At 53.0% G+C, this 26,024-nt stretch overlaps 2 protein-coding genes across 2 annotated transcripts in view; one reads left to right on the top strand and one right to left on the bottom strand.

Moving 5' to 3' along the window:
* The first annotated feature begins 59 nt into the window (after nucleotides 1-59).
* On the top strand, nucleotides 60-2,288 carry MMP24OS (MMP24 opposite strand). Its single transcript, XM_027558714.1, has 2 exons — nucleotides 60-637; nucleotides 722-2,288. Exon 2 carries the CDS (start codon nucleotides 725-727, stop codon nucleotides 920-922), a length of 198 nt encoding a protein of 65 aa, XP_027414515.1. The 5' UTR covers nucleotides 60-637; nucleotides 722-724; the 3' UTR covers nucleotides 923-2,288.
* MMP24 (matrix metallopeptidase 24) overlaps nucleotides 1,642-26,024 on the bottom strand; it is a 70,302-nt gene continuing 45,919 nt past the window's right edge. The window contains exons 4-10 of the mRNA XM_027558099.1: nucleotides 25,785-25,901; nucleotides 23,312-23,616; nucleotides 13,093-13,254; nucleotides 10,834-11,048; nucleotides 8,005-8,143; nucleotides 6,348-6,614; nucleotides 1,642-4,303 (exon numbers count right to left, since the gene is read on the bottom strand). Of these exons, the coding sequence (XP_027413900.1) occupies nucleotides 3,966-4,303; nucleotides 6,348-6,614; nucleotides 8,005-8,143; nucleotides 10,834-11,048; nucleotides 13,093-13,254; nucleotides 23,312-23,616; nucleotides 25,785-25,901 (1,543 nt within the window). The 3' untranslated portion in view covers nucleotides 1,642-3,965. The remainder of the gene's footprint in view (nucleotides 4,304-6,347; nucleotides 6,615-8,004; nucleotides 8,144-10,833; nucleotides 11,049-13,092; nucleotides 13,255-23,311; nucleotides 23,617-25,784; nucleotides 25,902-26,024) is intronic.

Genomic DNA, 26,024 nt, shown 5'->3' on the forward strand with positions numbered 1-26,024 from the left:
CTCATCATTGTTCCAGGGGGAAGGTGGAGTAGGATGCACACACCCCTTAGTTTTACATGCCGCCCATCATTAGCTTCATCCCAGGGCAAGAGAAAGAAACACTCCATTATACTACCGTTTTCCACACGACTTCAGCCTTATCGTTTTGGCTTCAAAGAATGAGTCTGTTTCAGCTCTCCCCTACGCCAGTGTGAGGATCCTGAAGGGCTCTGGGGCACCTGGCCACAGGGCAGCCTTGTCCTCCTTGACCCGCAGTGGTGGATAGAGGTTGTTGGCCTGGCTGCTAGGTGCCCTGGACAGTCTCAGACTCATCTCCTGCCCTTTACCTTAGGGCCTTGGGTGCGTGAGGAGCCAGGCTTGGAGAGGTGAGGGTAGTTGGGGGCGGATCCCATCGTCTCCGAGTTGCTCGCGGGGCGGGGCCCCGGGACTTGGGGGCAGGTTTGGCTGGTTGCTTGTGGGTGGGGTCGGGTATGTTGGGCCCCGCCCCTGCGTCCTGAAACCTTCCCAGGCGCCTAGGGGGCGTGGTTCGTGCGCCGTGACGTCAGGACGCCAGTGCCTCCAGACGCATCTGCGCTGGCGAGCGGGGAGCGGAGACCCGCGCTGGGACTGTTCCGACCCGGGACTCCGGCGTTGCGAGGTGAGGGGCGGGCCCCATCGGGGCGGGGCGGGGCAGGGGTGGTGTGCAGCCGGCCCCGCACCTGACAGGCCTGTCCTCCTGCAGAACATGGGCGCGCAGCTGAGCGGTGGCCAGGGCTCCACGGAGCCGCCGCAGCCCCAGCCGCAGCCCCAGCCGCAGGCCCAGCCGCAGCCCCAACCCCAGCCTGAGGCGCCGGAGGGCCCTGATCGGCCCCGGCCAGAGCCCAGCCCCTGGGGGCCGCTGGACGACGTGCGCTTCCTCATCGCCTGCACCTCCTGGTACTGACTCTCCGCCCTGCGCAGTTAGCGCCCGCCGCCTCCTGTCGTCCGGTCCGCTTCTCCTGGTCGGGCCCTTGTCTCTCCCCACCTTCGCCCACCCTGGAGGCGCACGGAGAGTCGGGGAGCTCGAGGGGGACTGGAAGGAAGCCTCCTCTGCAGCCTCTCAGGGCGCCGTCTTTCCTCCGGCCCCTCCCGCTACCCTGGATTTGTTCGCTTCTTAGCCTGCACCCAGACTAGCTCAGACTTTAGTATTTTACCCACCCCACAGTTTCTCCGGCCGTCTGGGTCCTGGGGCAGCCTTCTCGTCACAGGCTTCCAGAACCAGGTCAGGACTCTTGGTAAGAAGACCCCAAGGTTACTGACCTCACCTCACCTCATTTTTCCCTATCACCAAGAACTGGGCTCTTGCTTTTGTCCTGGTCATAACACCTTGTGTCTTGACTTCAGAAAAGACCTTGCCACAGTGAACCTGCCCATCCGTACCTCTCCTGGGAGAGGCGCCATCCTGGGTGGCCACCCTGGCATTATCCGGTTCTATCGCTGGGACCCCAGTCACAGAGGGCCTCCAGGGCCAGCCTTTCGAGAGAGAGGGCATCTGATTTTGGGGGCTGGCAGGTGAGATGCATTGGGTAGCTCCCAGACACCCCAAAGCATCTTGTCTCCCAGAAGCTTCTTTAGGCCACTCAGAACCTGATCCCTGTTCCGACAGTCCAGGGAAATGACACACTGTGTATTTTTGTTTTATTTAGAAATGATTTAAAAAACATTATACAAAGGCTGATCAGTTTAAAATGTGACTGACACTGAAATGCTGTGATGTTCCCCAGACTGAGGGGAAGCTGGGCTCTGGGGTCCCCAGTGCTTTGCCCCTCTGTCTGTCTGCCCTGTCCTGGGATGATGGACAAACAGATGACCCCAAAGCAGGAGAATCCATGACTGGAAGCCTCCAGGCTGAGCCCTCTCTGGGCCTGGCCCTGCGTCCCTCACATCTGCAGCCTGGGCTGCCTGCCTCCATCTCCTGCTCTTTCTCAGCTGACCTCAGTAGTACCAGGAGCCAGTGGGGAGCCTGGGGGGCCTAGAGCTTTCGCGAAGTGAGAGCACCAACCTGAGGAGTGGAGAGGGACCAGGGAAGGGGGAAGGGAGGCCGAGGAAAGATGGATAAAAGAGACACTTCTGATCTCATCTTGGACCCTGGAGGGGTCCACAGGTGGGGACCCAATGCCCAGCAAGCCCACTAAATGGCCTGGGCAAGTAACAGCCTCTCTGTGCTTTGTTTGAGGGCACAGTGAGAGTTGTCCTTGGCCTCCCAAGGACTACATGAGTTACATGTGAGTGGACGGGTGAGCTAATAAAGTGCTTTGCAAAGTATAAAACACTGTACAAACCTATGAATCACTAATATCTCCGCAGTTGTTCCCCACCCGCCCCAGGGAGCCCGCCCTTGACCAAAATGAGGAAAAAAAAAAACAAGGATGATGACAGAACACAGTGGACCCATATAGGTGTCTCTGGGACAAAAGAGATTTCGCTCAAGATGGCTCCCAGAGGCCCTGTCTGCTACAGGTTAAGCAGACCCAAAGCTCAGAGGCCACAGGGTAGGGGGCAAGGCCCGTGCAGGCTCAGAGGCCCTGCCAGCACCCCCAAAGACTGACATCTCCTCTTGGATTTGGCAGAGAGCCCATGGACATCATTGAGCCCATTGGTACTGCCTCTGGCTCCTTAGCAACAAGCAGGTCTGTCTCTTCCTGGGTTGATGTGAGGCAAACCGAGCCCTAAGAATTCCTGCCAGAGACAGTGAAGGGCGGGCCCCTAGGCTTGGGCCTGTTACCAGTTATGGGTGCCCTTTTCCAAAGAGCAGTGCAGGGTGGTGGGCCCAGAGAGCTGGGTTAGCAGGGGCCAAGCTCATGGTATAAACACTGCTTCTGGGCTGAGAAATTGAGTTGGTCTCAGGGCACCTAGGGGTGCGGGCTCTGAGCATTTCAGAAGACTGCCCTGGGCCCCTTCCCCCAGGGTCATGAGAGTGTTGGCCTGGAGTCATTTCTGTCTCACTGAATCAGGCTGAGCTCTCAGGCCACAGGCGACAGGGTGGAGCAGGGCAGGGACTTGGGGGATGGTGAGAGAAACGGAAGAGTAGAGGACAGCTACAAACTTAAATCAGCCTCCAGAGAGGGGTCAGCTCCTGCTCCCACCCTGTAGCCTCATTATCAGGGCCCGGCTCCTGGGGTGTTGGGGCACTGGAGTGGCCTTAACAGCACCTTGGTCCTTATCGCTGGGGGGAGGGCTGGCCTTGCCAAGACAGTCACCGCTAATTCACCTAAAGCCTCAAGCAGCCTTTGCAAAATGGGACTTTAAACAATAGTGACAGGACACTGAAATATTCACGACGTGACAGCTGGGTCCTTGTCAGACCCAGCTGGGCCACAGCCCTGCCTGCAGCATGTGACCCTAAATTCCGGGTCTCAGAGGAGACCCTGACGTGTGGAGCAGGTTTCCTGAGGGGTCTGCTATGGCAGCAGGGGAAACCCAGGCTTGCTGCCCACCGTGTCGGCAGCAGGGGTCCTGTAGCCGTGGAGGACAGTGGGAGTGGGGTGGGGGGACATCTGACCAGCAGGTGTTGGCAAAGGGGGCCAGGACTGGTGGCATCTCCCAGATGGGGCCAAGAGCTGTGCTGGCTTCCCACAGAAGGTGCTGGGTCCAGCCAGGTTCAGCACCGTGGTGCCTCATGGACACCACGGGGCGCAGTGACCACAGGGCCGCCTCCTGGCATGGGCCCTGCCTCCTGACAGGGCCTGGCCTGTTCCCTGGAGTAAGGAGCAGTTACCCAGGACAGAAGGCTGGCAGCTGGGCACCAGGCACCCACCCTGGGGCACAGCCACCATCACTCCCTGCCCCATGCTCAGCCCAGGCCAATGCACCACCACTTCAGCTACATGACCCCTGGCCTAGGGCCCTGCTGGCCCCGGTGGGCAGTGGCCAGAGCTGCCCCTCAGACCCTGGTGAGGAAGGGCCTGGCCGGCCAGACTGAGTAGACAAAGAGGGCTCTGGGCTGCTCACACCCACTCCTGGACCGGCCGCTTATAGTAGGTGACAGGCTGAGGGCCCGCCTTGTTCTTGAACTGGAAGATGGTGTAGACCAGCACCAGGATGCAGAGGGACAGGATGCAGGGTATAACCACGGCCACCGCGTTGACAGAGCCTGGCACGTCGTTGATGGTCACCATGATGTCCACGTCGTCCTGGGGTAGCCTCCGCTCCTTGCGCCGCTCCGCCTCCTTCTGGTTGCAGCCCATCCAGTCCCGCAGGATGTTGCGTGGGTAGCCTGGCTCCACGCTCAGCTTCTGGTTGTCAAACTTCCAGTAGTCCCGGCCCTTATAGAAGTACGTGTAATCTGCAGAAACACGGCCCAGCATCACCATCCCAGACACTCCCTGCACCTGCTCTGGGCCAGCAGGAAGAGGCAAGAGGCTGTGGCAGTGTGGAGGAGGGGGCGCCTTCCACTCGAGAGGAGCCCACGAGCAGCTCTGAAGGTGGGGGTGGGCGCATGCGGCGGTGGGGACAGCGTGCTGGAATACCTGGAGTGCCCGGCACACCCCGCAGAGGGTGTGGCTGGTCAGGGAGTATGACCTGCCCAGCTGCAGAGGCACCCAGACCCAGACCAGCCCACCCTGTCATCTCAGAGGTGCTGGGAAGCCACTGAGGGGCTTTAGGTAGAACTGGTGAGTTCATTTAGTGTTTCCTAGACAAGGACCCTTCTCAGCCCTGTTGTACTATGCCAATACCCCCTCTTGCCCCCCACCCCAACATGGGTCAGATGCAACCCCCTACTCAGAGCTTGTACAGCGCTGCCTCCACAGCTAGCTCCAGGGCTGCACCCACTCCTGCCTGAGCCAAGGGAGACAAGGAGCCAGAATTCTCTTGTCGACAGTGGACACCACCTCTTGGTAATTACCATGCCTTTTTGGGGGCTTGGCACACATGACTTCACAACACAGATTGCAGGGTCGCTGGGACCCTGCTGGGGGACGGGATGGAAGGCAAAGAGGCAGCAGGGCTTGGCAGCCACCACAAGGTTCCCTGCAGCAGCCGTATTGCCCAAGCCAGTCCTGATGGAGAGCAACTTACGTTCTCCCATTGGCCGGCTCCTCACCCTGGCTGGGACTTTCATTGGCTAAGGTTCCTGATGTCACCTGTCTCTGAGGCTCCCCCAAAGAGTAAGGCCACGTGTGTAAAGCATCAGTGACACAGGAGAGCCACCAAATAGCAGCTCCCCTGTTAGCCCCTGGCTTTCTTACCAGAGACGTCTCCTTGGAGAGCCCTTCCTGACAACCCCCTCTCACAGGGCCCTCTGCTCAGATGCTCTCTCCCAAGTGCCTTCCCTTACTGCCTTTGTTGCCACCTTACTTGTCTATTTGCCTCTAGGCTGGGAGCCAGAGATGCGATGCACATCTCATTCCAAGCTCCATCTCCAGCCCTCCCACACAACCTGGCTCTCAGTAGTTACTGTGGAGTGAATGAATGCCTGTCATTCCATAAAAACTAAAACATCCTAAATAGGATGACGATAATGATAACAGCTGAAACTTACGTGGCACAGGCCAACTGCTCTACGTAATTTATGTTCATCCTCACAAAGCTTTGTGAAGTAGGGACCATTATTATCCCCATTTTATAGATGAAGAGACTTAAGTGCTATGCCCAAACTCATATTGAGTAGTGGGGGTGGGATATGAAACCAGCCAGGTTGGCTCCAGAGTCTGCTTTTGATCAGATCGATGGAGATGAATTCAACAAACATTCATGGATATGTGCTCGGCACCTAGCAAGTCCCAGCCCCTCTTCTTTTTGGTTGTGCTGTACAGCTTGTGGGGGTCTGAGTACCCCAACCAGGGATTGAACCCAGGCCCTCAGCATTGAAGTACAGAGCCCTAGCCACTGGACTACCATGGCATTCCCTCAGTCCTTCTTCTTGATAAGCTTCTAGTCTAGTGGGGAGAAAGGCTCTGAGTCAGCCTGCCACCCAGGAGAAGCTTAGAAAATATCTCATACGTTAAAAAAAAAAAAAAGCTTCTCTCTGTTATCTTCAAGCCCTGTGAAAAAGCCCTTTGGATCACCACATCCATCATTTCAGATCTGATAACTCAAAGCACTCCTAGAGTACTCCTGAGGACCTCTGCTTGAGAAATGCTGCCTGAGGGAATGAAGTCAGTCTATGAAAGCCTCTCAGTTGTGAATGATGCCCACAGATGAGAAACTGACTTGGCAGCTGTTAAGATTAAGTGACTGTGACTGTGGGTCGATATGAGGCAGTTGTCTTTGTCACCAGGTGGTATTTCTCAAACCTGGATACCATGAGAGTACGCCTCCCACGGGCGGGCCCCAATGAGACCTACACTAAACCAGATCCCCCCAAACCGGGCCGGGCTCTTACGTACATCCTTCCTTGCTGATGAATGCCCCTTGGGGAGCCTGGGGGATGCCCTTCCACACGGTGATGGGCTTGGGGTAGCCAGGGTCCGTGGCCCGCCGCTCCTCGCTGTAGCGCCAGTACCGCTCGCCTTTGAAAAAGTAGGTCTTGCCCACAGGTTCCCAGCGCAGAGCTGTGTCAATGCCTTCTCGGGGCAGACAGCTGCCCAGCTCTCCCAGGCTGTGGGGGTACCCAGGCTCCACCGTCACCTCCTTAAACACCCAGTACTTGTCACCTGTGGCCAAGAGGAGCCCAGGATTAGCTTTCCTCAGTCATTCAATGCCGGAGATTGTGGTTAGATCCACTTGCCCATCATCTATTGGGACCAAAGTCATTCATGAAGCCAGTGTCAAGGGGAAACAGCCCTAGGCCAGCTTGATCCCCGTGGCGGGGGAGGCTGGGGCCCCTCGGCCCAGGCAGAGCTTAGAGGGCAAGAAGCCGGAATCTAGTGTCAGGTCCTGGGCAGCTTGCCTCACGCTGCCCCGCCTCTGTGCCCCACCCTCTTTTCGTTTCATGTGACTCGCTCCTTGCTCCTTTCTGGGTGACCTCAGTCTCTCCTGGCTTTACACACACACAAGTACTTCCACCAGTGACACCCAGCTCTGAGGCTGTGGCCCATGGCCGCTCTCCCAGTGGACCTGGCCCCAGGCCCGAGACCCTGATTGCCCACCGACCTCTGGGAATTTCCAGGTCTGCTTCCAGAGTTCCTCATCTCCACTGTGAGGGCTCCCTCACTACCTCTCTGCCCTGCAGCGTCCCCAAGAAGGTGGCATCCTTGGTCCTCTTTCCTCCTCCTCTCAGCACTCAGCCTCTTGCAAGGACTTTTCCATCTCCTGACCTCACTGCTCCTCCCGGCACAAGCCTTAGAGACATCGCCCTCCTCAACTCCAGCAACATCCTGAACTCCAGAAATGGCCTCTCACCTCTGCCCTGACTGCCACCTGCCCTCTGGCTCTCTGCTGCTCAGACGAAGAGTGAATGCCAGCACTGACCTAATGGATCGAGACCACAGTCTGGGTGGGCAACCAGGGCTCTCAGGACTCTCCCCTAAACTACCTTTCCAGGCATGGCTCTCACGGGGCACTCCATGGCCATCCTGTGGGTTTTCTAAAGGACTTGAACTACTCCTTTGGCCATGCTCTTCCTTTCCCTTGGAATGCTTCCCTCACTTCTCACTATCTGTATCTTATCCTTCTGAGGCCTGGCCAAGTCAAGATAACCGAAGTGAAACAACCCAGCACAAGCTGGGTGAGCCGGACAACTAGCTCCCCTCCCGCATTCCCTTACCTCTCCAGCCTGTGCGCCCCCCTCCCTCCAGGCTGTTATAGAGCTCATGCGGTGGTCTTCTGTGGAGCATGGATGCCCTTCAGTTGTCCACCATCCTCTACCCTGTGTGGGTGAGGCTTGTCACCCCACCAACTCTGGCACATAGAAACCCTCAACGGTCACTCCCTGACAGGGGTCCGTCCTGTCCGATGTCAGTGTTAGGGCTAGAAAGGCTCTTGCAGGAGATCCACCCTCACCCCCCGCACCCCCTCAGATCTGTCTTGCCTCTTCAAAGGTAGAGAAAGGGCGTCCCGAAAAGGGAAGGGAACTGTCCCACCCCTCTGCACAGACCATGTTACCTTTGAAGAAGACAAATCTTCCATCCGCCCTTTCATAGGCTGCGTCTATGCGGGCAGGCAGGCCCTTCCAGAACTGCTCGATCTGCATGGGGTAGCCCTCCTGCACCCGATTATTGCGCAGGCGCCAGAACCAGCGATCCTGGGGGTTACGATGAGGAAAGAAAGAGGCATAGCCTTTGAATCCAGTGATCTCAGCCCTGGGACTCGGGCCCCAACAACCCAACAACTTCCCCTGGTCGCCCCCCTTGCAAGCCTCCATGAAGTCTGTCCATTTACTGCATCTAAATTTCGGAGCCCAATGCTGAAGCCAGGATGCTCATCACCTCTCTTCAATAAGGCATCCAATGGCTCTTGTTGCTCAGGGGGTCGCAAGACAGACCTGACGGACAGGCCTAGGGGGAAAAAGGAGGCAGCGTGGAGGAGCTGGAAAGGATGGTGCAGTGCCTGGGTTGACCACAGGAGGGCAGAGGAGAGTTACTGACACCAGAGGGGCCCTTCCCGAGGCTGGGCAGCAGGGGGCGCTCATTGATGCCGGGCAGAGTGCCCGCCTCATGGCTGGCTCCAGCTGGCAAGCAGGGCAAGGACCATGGGAAGCAAGCTGTGGAAATTCCCCCAAGCCCTGGCTGTGAATTCATCCTCTTACAGGTGCATGACCTGGGGCTCAGTACTTGAAGAGCCTCACCTGCACTGTGCTGTGCTTAGTCCATCAGTTGTGTCCGACTCTTTGCGACCCCGTGGACTGTAGCCCACCAGGCTCCTCTGTCCATGGGATTCTCTAGGCAAAAATACTGGAGTGGGTTGCCATGCCCTCCTCCAGGGGATCTTCCCAACCCAGGGGTCAAACTCAGGTCTCCCGTGTTGCAGGCAGATTCTTTGCCATTCATGAGCCAGGTAATAATGAAGGGAAAGATGAGAGATTATAGGTGAAGCGCTTAGAACAGTACAGGGCACATAGCTGGTGTTGATTACATGGTAGCTCAACAGGCCAAGTGTGGAAAAAAGCCCTCCTCTGCACACTGGTGCCTTGTCCCACTGCAGTCCTGGTTGGTAGGCATTCTGGGCGAGGCCTGTGACTTCCCAGGGCCTCAGTTTTCTTATGTGTCAATGGAATGATAAAACCCAGACTTGCTTAGGACTCATTTAGCTCGAGGATCCAAGGGTACAGAAAAACGAACATGATACATAAAAGATGGTTCAAAAGCTAGAGAAGATTTGCTTTTTTTAGGTGTTTTACAAAGCACTTTCACACCCAGCTTTTTAAACCTTATTTTGACTTTCACAACTCCTGTTAAGTAGATCTGAGATAGAGTCTTAAGGAAGGCCTAGTAACTTCCTTTGAGCCTCACAGTCAGAGCAGGACTGGGGTGGACCTCTGTTGCCTGATTCTTGGTCAGAGCTCAAAGCTTGCTGGGGAGAGTCCACAAGGGGCGTGGGGTGGGGCAGCCCTCCACAATCCCCCAGTGTGCTGGAGACACGCTGCCCAGACCCCCGTCAGTGGAGGGGTTCTCATCCTGGGGGCTGGGAGTGTGGTCAGCAGGCAGTTTTCACCTGTTAGCCTCCCTGGGGATGGCCTCAGCTCCAGACAACTCCCCCAAGGTCATGGCCTCCTTTGTCCAGGGACTGAATAAAGTTCCAGCCATTTGGGGCCCAAGTGGGACGACTCTGATGGGCCGTTCTAGTCCCAGAGCTCTCTGCGGGGGTGGCCAGGTCTGCGGTGGGCCTATTAGTATTGTTTGTTTCTCAATAGTCTCTGCGATCCCATGGACTAAAGCCCACCAGGCTCCTCTGTCCATGGGATTCTCCAGGCAAGAATACTGAAGTGGGTTGCCATTTCCTTCTCCAGGGGGATTGTCCCGACCCAGGGATCAAACTCGAGTGTACTGCATTGCAGGCAGATTCTTTACCATCTGAGCCACCAGGGAAGTCCCTTTAGTGGGCCTAGTTGCTACTCATTAATGTCTTCTCCTCTTGCCCTGCCAGGCGTCCCTCTCCTCCTTCCCACAGATGTGGGTCCCAAAGGTGCGTCTTAGTCAAAATCCTGCATCACAGGACTACCCTAGCAGAAGTGGTTAAGACTTCGCCTTGCAATGTAGAGGGCACAGGTTCGATCCCTGGCTGGGGAAATAGGAGCCCATGTGCCTTGGGGCCAAAAGGCCAAAACATAACAGAAGCAATATTGTAACAAATCCAACAAAGACTTTTAAATGGTCCACATCAAAATAATCTTTAAAAAAAAAATCCTGCATCCCAAACACTGTCCCAGAGTTGGCTTCCCTGACAACCCAACTGCAACACAGGAGCAGGCCACCACCCTGTCAGCCCATGGCTAGAGAGACCCAAGCAGGACAAGGGACGTGACCTGGCCAGCTTTCTGTCAGGGGCACCTCAGAACCATCCTCTCGGCCCTGCCAGGACCAGAGACAGACTCAGCCATGGTTGCACCAGCCCCTACTCCAAGCTGCTGTCGTCACAGGCACGACTCGTGGGATCTGCACACACTGTTCGTTAGAGCAAGTGACTCCCCCAGCTCTCAGGGGGAGAAACCGAGATCCAGACAATGGATGTGACTTGCTCAGTCACAGAACAGAGGCCAGACTCCAACACTTTTTCCCCAGCGTTGACCCCTGGGAAGGGGCAGACTCACCCATCTTCCCCCTTCCCTCTTGAAAACAGTCCACTGACCCAGCAGCGCCAGAAAGAGACTCAGTGTCCTGGCTGCGGGACTTGCTCCCATCCATCTGGGCCCCCCTAGAAGGCCTAATCCCAGAGCAGCCGCTCTCTCCCACCCATGGTGGGGGAAGGGGTGGGAGGGGAGCACTGAGGTCCTACCTTAAACACAAACATCTCGCCCCGGAAGAGGGCCACCGTGTTGAAGTTGCCGTCACAGATGTTGGGTTTGGCGCCCGGCGTGGCTGGCCGGTCCCCGAGGGGTGGCCGCGGGGGCCTGGGCTGGCGCTCGTGCTTCCTCTCTGACGGTGAGTGGATCCTGCGCACCGGCAGCGTGGGGAGGGGCCTGGTGGGCTCCAGGGGCTCGGCCGGGGGTCCTGGAGAGAGGGGCTGCGCCTTAGGGTGGGGGCAGCCGTTCCCTGTGCCCCACTGCTGTTGCCTCCGTGTCGCCAGGCAGTGTGAGACAAGCCTGTCACACTTCCGCCTCCTATCCTGTCCCCCCTCCCCTCTGTTTACTGCCCCAATCTTTCAGAAAATAGATGAAAACGGCCATTAAATGGGAACGCTCATCTTCCCACCCCCAAAGCTGAGATCTTCTCTTTCTTCTCTGCTCTTACGAGAGAGCAGGTGTCCCTCAGTGTCCCCTTCCCTCCCCACCTGCTCTCCTCTTTCTTCCCCCTGCTCCAGTACGGCCTCTGCTCCATGACCCATGGAAACTCCTGTCAAGATCACCCATGACCTCCATGTTGCCAAATCCGACAGTTACTTGACTCAAACTTTGATATCCATATGAATCATCCAGGAGTCTTGATAAAAATGCAGGTTGGGATTCAAGAGTATCTGGGTGGGGGGGCCTGCCATTCTGCATTTCTTCAAGCTCTCAGGTGAGGCCAAAGTTGCTGGTCTGAGGCCAGACCAGCAAGATCACAGAAACGCTTTCCTTACAACACTCTTCTCTTCCAGAACCCTGCACTCTCTTGGTTTTCCTTCTGCCTCCGTGGACTGTCCCGGCTTTGCCTCCTTTGCTGGCAGCCTTTCCTCGTCCATTCTGCTCTACGGGTCAGCACAGCCGTGGGCCCTCTTCTCGTCTCTCTGTTTCGGTCCCTAGGTGCTTCTCAACTTGGGCTGCAAGGATTAGGATTACCTGGAAAACTTTGAAAACCCTGATGTTCAGAAGGCACCCCAGACCAGTTAATATCCAATCTCTGGGGGCGAAGCCTGAGTAACAGTATTTTTTAAAATTCAAGTCCCAAGATGATTCCAATGGGAGGCCAAGTTGAGAATCACTGCCCTCTGTGATCTCTTCTAGGTTCACGGCTGTAAAGACCCTTGATGTTAGAGCCGTCCCATGGGACGTTCTGTGATGACATAAATGTTCTGTATCTACACTGTCTTGTATAGCAGCCTCTAGCCACGTGAGGCTGTTGAGCACTTGAAATGACTGACTATTAGCGTGGCAGAGGAACTGAAATTTTAATTTTATTTAATTCTAATTAATATGAATTTAAATAGCCACATGTGGCTAGTGGCTACCATATTGAACACCAAAGATCCCAAATCAATATCCCAGCCCAGATCTCTGAGTGATAGGAGTCAGTCCCATTGCTCTGTGATTATAAAACCCAGAAACCTTGGCATAATCCATCCCCTTACCCCCATGTCTACTCTCAGCAAATACAGTCCATTTTATTTTCAAAACACCTTGCAGTCCCCACCACCTGTCCAGTCCTCCACGGCTTCACCTATGGAGATCCTACCCATCCTCCAGGCTTTGGGTGAGGCCACCTCCTCTGTGAGGTCCTCAGGGCCCCAGACGGAGCCCTCCTTCCACACCTCACATCCTGGGATCTGTGGGGGTCGTACTATACGGACATGCATCTGCTCTCATAAACGGGTCTTCCTGTCTCAACTGCCTGGACAAGAACAAGAACTTCCTGCACCAGTGTGAACAGAGCATGGAGGGGGGCATGGTAGCAGGCCCCTCAAATCTCATCCAGGTATCAGCCTAGTTTCTTTTTTTCTTGTTTAAGCAAAAAGCTCTGGTGATAATACTCATCCTGTTGCACCACCATTTCTTGAGTGTACGTGTGAATCTCTTGGCTTGAGGTGGGACCCCTTGAAAGGGAACTGCAGAAGGTAAGGGGAGGTGCGTGGAGGGAAGGTAAGTGGAGGAGGGGGAATGGGTGGCCCGCTCGTCACTTTTGTCCCTCCAAGTGGCAGCTCGGACCCTCCCCTAGGTGTCCCAAGTGTTCAGGGAGGGAGGTGGGGAGCCCTGCCCTCTCTGGTTAAGCAAAGACACCACAGGTCTCTAACGGTCAGACAGTGGTCAGAGACCACAGTGCTCCCCAGCCTCCCCCTCCGCCCAGGCAGTGACAGCCCAGCCTCGAGGGGAGAAGGGTGGCCCCTCTCCCCTCCACACACCGTAGATCTTCTGGATGCCCTGGAGATCGTCCTGAGGCAGCTTGAAGTTGTGCGTCTCCATGTACTGGTAGAAGGGCGCCATGATGGCACTGGGGTCGTTGGAGTGCTCGAGGCCCAGCGCGTGGCCCAGCTCATGCACAGCCACCAGGAAGAGGTCATTCCCTGCAGAGGGCGAGATGGGGAGGTGCCCAGGGTGCCCACTTAGGTGTCAGAGGCAGTCAACCCATTACTTCAGCAACACCCAGCATAAACTTTGTCTCAGGCCCTGTGCCAGACACTGGGCCATACAGAGAAATCAAGACATGTCCCTGCCTTCCAGAACTTTCCATACAGTGGCAGGGGTAGGGGCAGAGAAAAGAAAATAAGTGAAATTAGTGTTCCAGGTGCTTCAATAGCTGTCTCCAGGGGTCAGGTGAGGATTCTGGGGAGGAGGGAGAAGTTACTGACACTTGGAAGGAAGATGTTCAAGGGAGAGCTTCACAGAGGTGAAGCTTCAGGTAAGCCTATAAAGATAAGAAGTTAGTCAGGAGAATGGATTCAGTGGGAAGGAGAGGAAGAGGGGTGGGGGCGGCCTTCCTGGCAGAGGGAACGCCTGTAAACAAGGTCCAGGGACAAGCAGTTTCATTCTACTTGGCCCTGGAACAAAGCAGGAGGGGAGGGCCAGAGGGAGATGAGGTCAGCCGGCTGGCGGGCAGGGCTTGTGATGCCCGCGCAGGAATTCGGATTGGCTTCTTGGTCCGCGGGGGGTTTGAGCAGGAGTGGGGGTGGCGGCATGATGTAATCACGCCGCAGTCGGAGGAAGGATCAGTGGGTGATTAGACCAGAGGCGGGGAGATCAGAGGGGTCTGTCTGGAAGTAAGAAAGGGCCTGTGCCAGGAGGAGGGAGCGGACGGGCAGAGGGGAGTCCTTGGGGCGGCAGGCTGGCCGTCATCTTCAGAGACCCGGGGGTAGGCGGGGCTTGGGTCACACAGCCGCTCTCAGTCCTGAGGTCAAGATCAACGCAGGGACTCAGATGCCTGTGCAAACAACAAGGTCCATGTGCTGAAAGTGGGATGTGGGATCCCCAGTGTGAAGCTGAGGCAGCAACACAGCAGAGTGGTCATGAGCTGGGCCCCAGAACAGGACAGGACTTGTTCATTTCCAGCTCTACCTGCCGCCCCACCCCCAGCTTTGTGAACTTGCCCAGAAGGTCTACCTCCTGAATCTCAGTGTCCTCATCTGTACAATGGGGAGATCATATCTACCCGGAAGGGCTGTCAGAGGATTGGATAGGAAAAGACACGTGACAACAGTTGTTACCATTCAAAAGGCAGAAGCTTGGTCCCCAGAACAAGCCCATTGACCAGAAATGAAGCATGAAGCCATTGGGGTTCCAGAAACCAGATCCTCTTAAAGTCAACTCCCCTGAGTGTCTTGATCAAGCCTGGGACTGGGCAGGGCCTGATTTTGCGAGGATGAAGTTGCCCTGGCTTTGGGAAAGAAATCCAAGGGGCAGGAAGTTGAGCAGGCTGGCATATCAACAGTTCTGACTCATATATGTCCAGTTACAGACTCCTGCTGGCCTCGACCTCTGGCAGTTGAATGTCCCTTGAGCCCTGCCTCTATTGCCCAGCCCTAACAGATGGTAAAGAATCTGCCTGCAATGTGGGAGACGTGGGTTCGATCCCTGGCTTTGGAAGATTCCCCTGGAGGAGGGAATGGCAACCCACTCCAGTATTCTTGCCTGGGAGATCCCATGGACAGAGGAGCCTGGTGGGCTACAGTGCCTGGGGTCGCAAAGGGGTGGACACTGCTGAGCGACTAACCCTTTCACTTTCAAGGCATGTCACAGCCCGTTCCTGCCACCTTGAAGTGCAGGGGAGGCTGCTAGGAGCCCAGGAGGTGCTCAGGACTCCTTGCACCCACTCCGGCCCCAGTGTCAGTGGTCAACTTGCCCTACACCCACTGGCTGAGGGCCCCCCGAGGGCCAGAGGAGGCCAGGGATTGCGACTGGCCTTCCTGGGTAAGGTCTTGGGGAGAAAGAAGAGCCCTCTGGGGCACACGTGCCTGCCTGCCGCGCTGCTGATGCCACCGGTGCCTTCAGCGAAGGGGGATGGGTGAGATCAGGGCAAGGTTGGCCAAGAGCCTGGGGCTGGCCTTCTGCTGGGGCAGGGCAAGCTGGCATGAGGAGGCCAGGCCGCCCCCAGTTGCTTCCTCAGGTCCTGGCCCCTCTGGCAGCAGGGAAGGGTGAGCTCATCTCTGAGCTCCATCCCAAACAAAGGCGGCTGCTAGCGCCAGCGGGAGGCAGCTCTGCTTCCTGGGGTCCAGTCCTGGCTCTGCTCCTGGCCTGTTCCACAACCTGGGACAAGCTGTTCGGGCCTCGGTCTCTTGACCGGGCTCTTCCTCGGTGGGTGGGGGTGGGAGGGTGTCCTCAGCTAGCAACCAGGGAGCAGAGCCTGAGCACCTGGCCAGCCTCTAACCCTTGGTCCTGTGTCTATTACCTTATGAGCCTCTGTGCCAGGTCTCGGCAGAGAAAAGGAGGAAGTCTTGAAGGAAAGGGGCCTGTGGATTTGCTCCAGGGACCAAAATGGCAGGGGAGAGCTGGGGAGCGGGCATACTACTCCACAGAAACCCGAGAGACCTGTTCAGTGTCGGGGGAGCCGGTATACTACTCCACAGGAACCCGAGAGACCTGTTCAGTGTCGGGGGAGCGGGCATACTACTCCACAGAAACCCGAGAGACCTGTTCAGTGTCGGGGGACGCTTGGGGAGATGGAAGGAGAGAGAAGAGGGGCAGGAGAACTCCTGGAGCTTGTGAGGGGAAAAGCAGAGGGATGGAGAAGACCCCCGTGCTTAATGAGCAGGAGGCGGCTAGGGCCTTCACCATCCAAGAGGGCAAGGGGCAGAGAAGTGGCGTGGTCAGAAGTGGCGTCCCTGGGGGGCAGACTGCCAGGAATCCTGGCTCTGCCCTGTCCTAGCAGTGTGACATTTTAAATCTCTTCATCTGTAGAACAAGGGGACTAATGGTACCTTCATCATAAAAATGGGGTGAAGATTAAAGTGGCAAGGTATACACAAATGCTCACACCACCTCCAGGCACGGAACTATCGCGGTTAATTATCAGGGTCACGTTGAGCTGCAACGTCTCTTCAACAGGGAGAGTTCCCTTGAGCTGGGCGCTCAGGTCCTTTGGGCCTCCTAGCAAGCACCCAGCAGTCTACTCGGCCATTCCAGTATACCTGATCTCAGCTTCCTTCCCTTTTCTTAGCACCTCCGTCTTTGGTCAGTCCCATCTCACTGACTCCTGCACCCCCCAAAATGGTATGTGCTAAGTTGCTTCAGTCGTGTCCTACTCTTTGGGACCCTATGGACCATAGCCTGCCAGGCTCCTCTGTCCGTGGGATTTTCCAGGCAAGAATACTGGAGTGGGTTGCCTGCCATGCCCTCCTCCAGGGGATCTTCCCGACCCATAGATGGAACCCCGCATCTCTCATGTCTCTTGTATTGGCAGATGGGTTCTTTACCACCATCGCCACATGGCAAGAACTCCAGAATGGGACAGCATTTCCTTTCGCCTCTATTCTTCTGCCAGTGCTGTCCCCTCCACCTGGAACAACCATACTCCTTCAGTGTTCAGCCACATCCTCCAGGAAACCTTCCTTGATTTCCCCAACTGGCAGCAAGTGCTTCCTTCTCTACACTCTCCCAGCAGTTTACCTGTACCATCTTGATGGCCCTGACCTCTTTCCACCCTCCATCACAGCCAGGAGTGCATTCTCTTCTGCCCCAGGACTGTGAGCTCCTTGAGGGAAAGCTCTGTTCTTGGCAAGGTAAGGTGACAGCGGCTAGGACAGACGCATGCTGAATGATCGGTATTTTTCCAGATGCAGTCTTTGGATGACCTGCAGCAGAACCAACTGGGGCGACTGTTACAAATTCAGAGTCCTGGTTGTGAGACAGCTCCTGTTTTCGTTGGACAAGAGTCAGAACTTTGCTCTGGAAAACCAAGCATAAACTTTCCAGATGCAGCTCATAACCCCAGCAATAGACTGCTAGAAACAGGAATGCAGCCACTGCCCGAGGACAACCTTTGGAAGGAGACAAAAGGGACCAAGATTGATTGAGCACCTGTGTGTTATCTCATTTAATTTCCACAGAAACTCAGTGAGGGCGTAAGTTCAGCCTCCTGAGAATTTTTTAAAAAATATGCTTATTTTGTTTGGCTATGCCAGATCTTAGTTGCTTAGTTGTGGCACGTGGGATCTAGTTCCCCAGCCAGGGATCAAACCTGCATTGGGAGCGTGGACTCTTAGCCACTTGACCACCAGGGAAGTTCCCCTCCTGGGAATTTTTGGTTTGTTGGCTTTCTGCTCTAGTCTTCTGCCACTGCCTGTGTGAACTTAACCACTCAAAACGAACCTTTCCTTACCGCCCTGCCAGTCTAGTTCCCGGGGTGAGGAGCGGTCTCTACAGTAACTGTGAAGGGCTGGCCCTGTGACTCTTCCGGTCTTGTCACCTTCTCCAGGGCTGGGCTCCCTCCCAGTCTCCTCTGCTGACTTCACTGCTTGATCCATTGGAAAGAGATGAAGACGTGGGGTGCCTGGGAGACTCCCCGAACTTAGCTTAAAGGTGTGGTGGGCCAGATTGCCTTTCACACAGACTCTGAAGAGGTGGGGAATTAGAATCATCTACACATTTCAGGTGGAGAAGGCAATGGCACCCCAATCCAGTACTCTTGCCTGGAAAATCCCACGGACAGAGGAGCCTGGTAGGCTGCAGTCCACGGGGTCGCTGGGAGTCGGACACGACTGAGCGACTTCACTTTGACTTTTCACTTTCATGCATTGGAGAAGGAAATGGCAACCCACTCCAGTGTACTTGCCTGGAGAATCCCAGGGACGGGGGAGCCTGGTGGGCTGCAGTCTATGGGGTCGCACAGAGTCGGACACGACTGAAGCGACTTAGCAGCAGCAGCACACATTTCAGGAGTGGTTCTCCAGGAGCACCTTCTAAATGCACAGGTGAAGGAGATTCTGATTAAGAAGTTTGTGGTTAGGGCTTCAGTTCAGTTCAGTTCAGTCTCTCAGTTGTGTCCGACTCTTTGCGACCCCATGCACTGCAGCACGCCAGGCTTCCCTGTCCATCACCAACTCCTGGAGCTTATTCAAGCTCATGTCCATTGAGTCCGTGATGTCATCCAACCATCTCATCCTCTGTTGTCCCCTTCTCCTCCCTCCTTCAATCATTCCCAGCATAAGGGTCTTTTCCAATGAGTTAGTTCTTTGCATCAGGTGGCCAAAGTATTGGAGTTTCAGCTTCAGCATCAGTCCTTCCAATGAATATTCAGGACTGATTTCCTTTAGGATGGACTGGTTGGATTTGCTTGCTGTTCAAGGGACTCTCAAGAGTCTTTTCTAACACCACAGTTCAAAAGCATCAATTCTTCAACGCTGAGCTTTCTTTATAGTCCAACTCTCACATCCATCCATGACTACTGGAAAAACCATAGCTTTGACTAGACCGACCTTTGTTGGCAAAGTAATGTCTCTGCTTTTAAATATGCTGTCTAGGTTGGTCATAATTTTTCTTCCAAGGAGCAAGCTCAGCTGGTAAAGAATCCGCCTGCAATGCGGGAGACCCTGGTTCAATCCCTGGGTTGGGAAGATCCCCTGGAGAAGGGAAAGGCTACCCACTCCAGTATTCTGGCCTGGAGAATTCCATGGGATGGCAAAGAGTCAGACACAACTGAGCAGTTAGGGCTTAGGCAACCTTTTAAAAATAAAGTCCCCTGGGTGAATTTTATAATGGTTGGGTCAGGCTGACACACCTGTACCAACCATTCAGCCTTCATGTCACTCGGAGTGGGACAGCCTGTATCACACATGCTTCCCAAATGTGATGCAACAGGGAGGACCAGTGCCACCTGGGGAGCATTCTCTCCGGAAGAGTCAATCCAGCCAGGCCTGTTGATCTGATTATTGTGTGTACCTGCTAAGACACTTCGTGTCTGAATCTTCGTGACCCCATGGACTATAGCCCGCCAGCCTCCTCTGTCCATGGGATTCTCCAGGCAAGAATACTGGAGTGGCTTGCCCTGCCCTCCTTCAGGGGATCTTCCCAACTCAGGAATCGAAACCACCTCTGTTGTATTGGCAGGCAGGGTTTTTGTTTTGTTTTGTTTTGTTTTTTAAACATCTAATTATTGATATTCAGGATAGACAGGGAAGAGAGATATGGTAAGAGTGCACCTAAGTCAGAGAAAGACAAGTATCATGATATTGCTTATATGTAGAATCTTCAAAATATAGGTACAAATGAATTTATCTGCAAAACAGAAATAGAGATACAGATGTAGAAAATAAACTTACAATTACCAAGGGGTAAGAGTGGGGAGATTGGGATTGACATGTACACACTACTATATATAAAACAGATAACTAATGAGGACCATATAGCACAGGGAACTCTACTCAATTCTCTGTAATGGCCTATATGGGACAAGAATCTAAAACAGAGTGAATATACGTATAACTGGTTCACATTGCTGAAAACTTGAAACTAACACAACAGTGTAAATCAACTATACTCCAATAAAAAAGAAACAATTATATATAAAAAAAAGTGAACCCGAATCTAGTTGAGTCTAATGCCTATACTCAGGACAAATGACCCAGTTTCTTCAACAGGTACAGGGACGAGAAAAGCGAGGTGACTGGTAATAGAAAGTGTCTTAAGAGACGTGTCAACCATGAATGATGTGTGGATGCTGTTTGGATCCTGATGCAAGTAAACAACTGTAAAAGCCATTTTTAGGTGATTCGAGAAAATGAACAGATTGGGTATTGGATTTTTTTTAATTTTATTTTTGGGTATTGGATTTTTTTAAATTTTATTTTTGGTATTGGATTTTAAGACATTATTATTAATGTTGTTGGGTTTGATCATAATTTTGTGGTCGTGTTAAAAATAGTCTCTTAGAACTCAGGGGGTTCCCTGGTGGCTCAGATGGTAAAGAATCCACTTGCAATGCAGGAGACCCAGGTTCTATCCCTGGGTGGGGAAGATCCCCTGGAGAAGCGAATGGCAACCCACTCCAGTATTGTTGCCTGGGAAATGCCATGGACAGAGGAGCCTGGCGGGCTACAGTCCATGGGGTCACAGAGTTGGACACGATGGAGTGATTAACACTTTCACTTTTTTTTTTTTTTTACTTTTAGAACTTAGAGAATGAACTTATGGTTGCCAGTGGGGTAGAGTGGGAAGACGGATAGACCGGAAGTTTGGGATTGACATGTACATGGTGTTATATTTAAAACAGGTAATCAACGAGGACCTACTGTAGAAAGAAATGTCTTTTAGCAAGAAGGAAAAAAAATCTGTTAGGGGTATGTATTGGGTTGACTAAAAAGTTCAAATGGGTTTTTCCATAACATCTTACAGAAAAATCCAAGTGAAATTTTTGGCCAGTCCAGTACTAGAGTATTTACAGATACAATGACACTGTATTTAAAATTTTCTTTAAAATATATATTAAAAAAAAATCAAGGTAGGGGGAAGGTAGATGAATCAGTACTGATGTAATGTTGATAACTGCCGGATTAGGCTGATTGGTGCCTGGGGGCTCCTGTTATCATTCTTCCTACTTTGTGAGCGTGAAATTTTTCCTAACAGAAATTTAGAATAGAGAAGAAAGCCACCAAACAAAAAATTCCCAGGAAGCTGCCCTCAGTGCCCTCATTGAGTTTATGCAGAAATTAAACGAGATAACACGCAGGTGCTCAATCAATCCTGGTTCCTTTCGTCTCCTTCCAAAGGCTGTCCTTAGGCAATGGCTGCATTCTGGTTTCTAGCAGTCTATTACCGGGGTTATGAACTGCCTCTGTATAATTCATGCCTGGTTTTCCAGAGCAAAGTCTTGACTCCCATCCAAAGAAGACATGAGCTGTCTTGGAATTTCTGTCCGAATTGTTGGCTGTGGGTGACAGTGGGGTGGGACCGACAAGAGGGTGTCAGGATGGTGCCCATCCACTCCTCCCACACGCACCCCTGGAAGTTCTCTGGATTTGGGGACTGGCCCAAGGTCTCCACCAGCAAGGAGCATTGTAGAAGTGTCCACCCAGAGCTGGGAAGGGCAGGGCCGAGGAAGAGTGTCTTTAATCATTCATTTATCTCTCTCAGGGCTCTGACCGTTATCAGCTAGCAGTGCCTGGCACATAATGGGCAGGCAAAACTGTTAGTTCTCCTCTCTTCACACTTTATCAGCGAGCGCAGACCGCTGACTGGTTGACACTGATCCAAGAATAAGAAGGAGATAAAGAATAGGTGTTTGGAAAGCCAGGAAACACATTGAGGACACAAGGGAAGGAATGCCTGGACAGAGGGGATGGAGCTGGATGGGAAGAGGACTGAACAAGAGGGGAGGGGCAAGGGAAGAACGAGCGGCTTCATAGCGCTGGCCAGGCCACCCTGTGGATCACCCTCTGACACGCAGGCCAAGTCCGGGTCCCTGATCTATGCAAGGATATGAAAAGCTTTCAAGGAGGTGGTCTGCAGCAGACACAGCCTCTGAGGAAATGGGCATTTAAAGGCTGCTCTCAGCCTGAAGCATCACCAAGGACAAAGAAATCACTAAGGATTCCCAAATTTAAGAATCGGAATCTCCAGGGAAAGGGCCTGGGAATCCACATTTATAATAAGAACCCCCAGTTGATTCTTATGATCAGGCAAGTTAGGGAAACTGCAGATTAAGATGGTGCTCCTTGAATGCCTACCTCAGAAGCCCTTGGGGAATTTATGAGACCATATGCAAATTCTCACGTGCAAATTCCTGACCCCAGAACCAGAGAATCAGAATGGCAAGAGGTCAGGGGCCTGCAGCCTGGAATCAGAATTCATAAAAAAAGTTTCTAGGTGATTCTGGTATGCCCTACAGTGGGAGAGCCATGGAAACAGCATGGTGGCTAAGCTGGAGTCGACACACCCGGTTTGAAGCCTTATTTCCCCATTCAGCAACTGTGGGCCCTTAGTAGGGACCTTAGTAGGTTACTTACTGTTTCTCTACACCTCAGTTTATCTATCTGTAAAATGGGGATAATAATAATAACATATACATATTATATAGTATGTGGAAAATATTTGACATAGACCTTAGAATAGTAACATCCTGATTCTAACCTATTATAATCTAAAATAGAATCAAATCAAATCCTCTGTCCCTCTTCCCTCTAGATTCCTACTGATTTTCTTGGTACTTCTGCTACATCCTTCAGTATAGTCCGCCTTGTGACAGGGTGACTTCTGTACACATCTGTCTTTCCCACTCCACTCTGGACTTCCAGAGGGCAGAGACTGTGTCTTTTTCATATTTTTATTATTTACATTTAAAAAATTTGTATTTATTTATTTAATTGGCCACGCCGTGTGGCATGTGGGATCCTGGTTCCCCGACCAGAGATCGAACCTGTGCCCCTGTTAACCACTAGACTGCCAGGGAAGTCTCCTTGGCAGTGTCTTTTTTAAATGTTCAAACACATGCGTCATGTTCTATTAGAGTCAGAAGAGGTCACCTAATCCAGACTCTCATTTGATAAATGAGGAGACTGAGGGTGAACGACTCACCCAGGTCACGTGGCCAGGTGGTTGAGCTTTAGTTGAGTCCCTGCAATGCCGCCTACTAGCTATGCCATATGAGCCTCAAACTCATCTTTAAAATGGGCATAATGATGTACACTTGCCTACTTACTAAGCAAGAGACTTACAAGTGAATACTGACGAGGAACTCTTGCAACCTGAGGAGTCTTGTTATTACTCCTACACAGAAGATGCTAGAGTAATTACAGGGCCTGTTATTCACCTGTGAGGTCGACGTAAGGGTGACTCAGTCATGTCTTCCCACAGTGTGGCCTTTGAAGTCTTCATCAGTCAGGCCAGAGCCTACCACTTTCAGCTTTAATCCCCATTTAACCTTTTCCTCCAGTCTCTGATCCATTCCTTTATCTTCTTAGTCATGGCCTACACTTCCTCCCGACTCCATTCAGTTAGACCACGAACCAAGTGATCTGACTCATCTCCCTGCTCCAGTGGATCGAGTGTTGACCACAGTTCCCACCCTCTTAGGTTCTCAGCTGTTTGACAAGAATCTCTGGAAACCAGGTAACTCAACTATGGAATCCTCCAAGCTCCTCCTCAGGGCTTCTTTTCCTGACAGCCAAGCAATCCCCGGTCCCCTCATGACCTTACCATCATGGTTGGCATTTCCTAACGTCCACGGCTCGTCTGAGTCAAAGTGAGTGTCTCCACCAATCCCTGGACCAGGGAAATAGGCATGAGCCAGGAATCCCCCTTCTCCATCAAATGGGGAGCTGTCGCCATGGAAACCAGAGGCAAAGAAGATCATGATGTCCGCCTCCTTCCGGTCACTTTTGATCTCGTGGTATGGCACCTCTTCAAAGGTCAGCGGGGTCACCTTCTGCCACACATCGAAAGCCTGGCGAATAGCTTTCCGAGTGTCTAGCTCACCCACCTTTGGGGTGTAGTTGTGAATGCTGGTGAGAGAGGGGAGAAACCACAGGGAGGAACAGACAGGAAATTAGAGACTAGCAGAGCTAAAAGGAACATGAGAAGCTGTGTGGGCCTAGAATTCTGCTGAGGTAGCCCAGGGATTGAGGAAGAGGCTGGGTAGACAAGGCTCTGGGTCCTCGCCCTGCCTTTTACTCGGTGTTTTTGTATTTGATCTCTGAAAAAGATTATGTTGAATTTGTAGGAAAAAATCAAGTTGGTGCATGGCATTTCCTAATTTTTAAGTTTTTCTCCCAATACATAAAACATGTACATTTATAAATGTTATAAAAACTCTTACACTGTAGAGAGTTTAGTGGAACATCCCTTTCTTTGAAAGGGGGTGGGGGAAGGAGAGGGTGGGACAAACTGAGAGAATAGCACTGATGTACATACACTACCATAGCTAGTGGGAACCTGCTATATAGCACAGGCAGCTCAGTTCGGAGCTCTGTGCTGACCTAGAGGGGTGTGATGAGGGAGGCTGAAGAGGGAGGGGATATATGTGTGTGTGCTCAAGTTGTTTCAGCTGTATCCAACTCTTTGTGACCCTATGGTCTGTAGCCTGCCAGGCTCCTCTGTCCATGGGATTCTCCAAGCAAGAATACTGGAGTGGGTTGCCATGCCTTCTTCCAGGGGGTCTTCCCGACCCGGGGATTGAAACTGTTTCTGTTTATGTCTCCTGCATTGCAGGTGATTCTTTACCCAATGAGCCACTTGGGAAGCCCAGATATGTATACCTATAGCTGATTCACGTTGCTGTACAGCAGAAACTAACACAACATTGTAAAGCAATTATACTGCAATTGAAAACGTTTTTTAAGTCTTTGGCCCCAACTACTACTATTTGTCTACCCAGAAGCTAGTATAGGGTGGCATCTGATTGAATCAGTTATGTGGGGTTACTGTATCCATATTGCATGGTTCTCCCTGATGGAGCATCACCACTTCTGGTTGCTCTGTCCCATGAACACCTGGGGCAAGGACTATTCACTCATTCTACAGATAAGGAAACTGAAGCCCAGAGAGGTTGCAGGATATAAGGTAAGGTCAGAGCTCAGTTAGGAGCCAGTTCTTTCTCTTCATCTACTCTACCTCTTCTGGAGGACTCTAAGAGTCCATCCGGTTTCTAACCCAGATTCTTCTTAAGTTTCCTTCTCTTGTCAGATTTCTGAAAAATTCTGTTCTGGCCTCTACAGCTTGTGAACAGGAGAGCCCTTGTAAGTTAGTAAGTGTTAGTCACTCAGTCCTGTCTGACTCTTTGTGATGCTATGGACTGTAGCCCACCAGGCTCCTCTGTCCATGGAATTCTCCAGGAAAGGGTACTGGAGTGGGTAGCCATTCCCTTCTTCAGGGGATCCTCCTGACCCAGGGATCAAACCTGAGTCTCCTGAAGTGCCGGCAGATTCTTTACTGTTTGAGCCACTAGAGAAGCCCCAGGAGAACCCTTAGCTCAACTCTGAAGATCTCTGTCTTAGATCCTACTCCTGAACCCAGGGGATCCACCTGAGATGGAATCAGAGACTTGAGAGGTGGCAACCAGGGCGCAGCCAAGCCTGTACTATGCCTGGCCCTGGATCCACCCCATCTGAATCCAGATGTCTGCATCGCCTGTGATGGGCTCCAGCATCCCTGCCTGTGGTCACTGGTCTGACCTGGAGCCTGCTCCTGCTTTGCCCGTGGTTTCCCCAAAAGGGATAACGCTGTTGCAGTTCAGCCCCCAGCTCTTTACAGTCCTTAAGAAACAACTGGAACTCTATGCTGGGAATCTCAGCTGAAGTCCATCAATCAGGCCAAGTGGGGAAGGGATCCAGATGAGAGGGAGTGGGGTTTGGCAAGCAGTGGTAGGGAGGATGAGTTCAGCCACGGTTCTTTAGCCCAGGTGAAAGTTATCAGACAAGTCATATCCCACTTTCCGTAACTGAAAATGCTAGGAATCTAAACAGAACATAATTCATCAGCCCCTAAAGGACCAAACAAACCTGAAGTTGGAGACCCAGCAATCACTGGATGCTACAAGAAAGACAAAGTCATAGGCTCTTAGAACCAGGCCCTGATCACAGACCCTCCGACAGTGTGAACTTCAGAAACTCAGGCCAGGAAATGACTGAGAGAGGGTGGAGCCGATGCCAGGGAGGAGGGGGCGGCGAGGCACCTGTAGGTGATGTGTTTCTGCCTCCATTTCTGTCCCGTCAGGGCGTAGCGCTTGTGTCTCCGCCTTCGGCTCAAGTGTGGGTGATCTGGGACACCACACCGGGGTTTCTTCATCCACCTGGGCAGAGAGAGGACACACATCCACATAGACGCTGTGGCCACTGGACACTCTAGGAAGGCACTGCAGCATCCCTGGTCCCAAGCTGAATGGCAACGTGCACACAACCTAAACTCTGGGCCC

This window comes from Bos indicus x Bos taurus, chromosome 13 (genome assembly GCF_003369695.1).
Source record: "Bos indicus x Bos taurus breed Angus x Brahman F1 hybrid chromosome 13, Bos_hybrid_MaternalHap_v2.0, whole genome shotgun sequence".
Classification (NCBI taxonomy): Eukaryota; Metazoa; Chordata; class Mammalia; order Artiodactyla; family Bovidae; genus Bos; species Bos indicus x Bos taurus.

Coding starts and splice junctions, on each gene's coding strand:
- MMP24OS (XM_027558714.1), top strand. CDS start 725: ATGGGCGCGCAGCTGAGCGGTGGCCAGGGCTCCACGGAGCCGCCGCAG.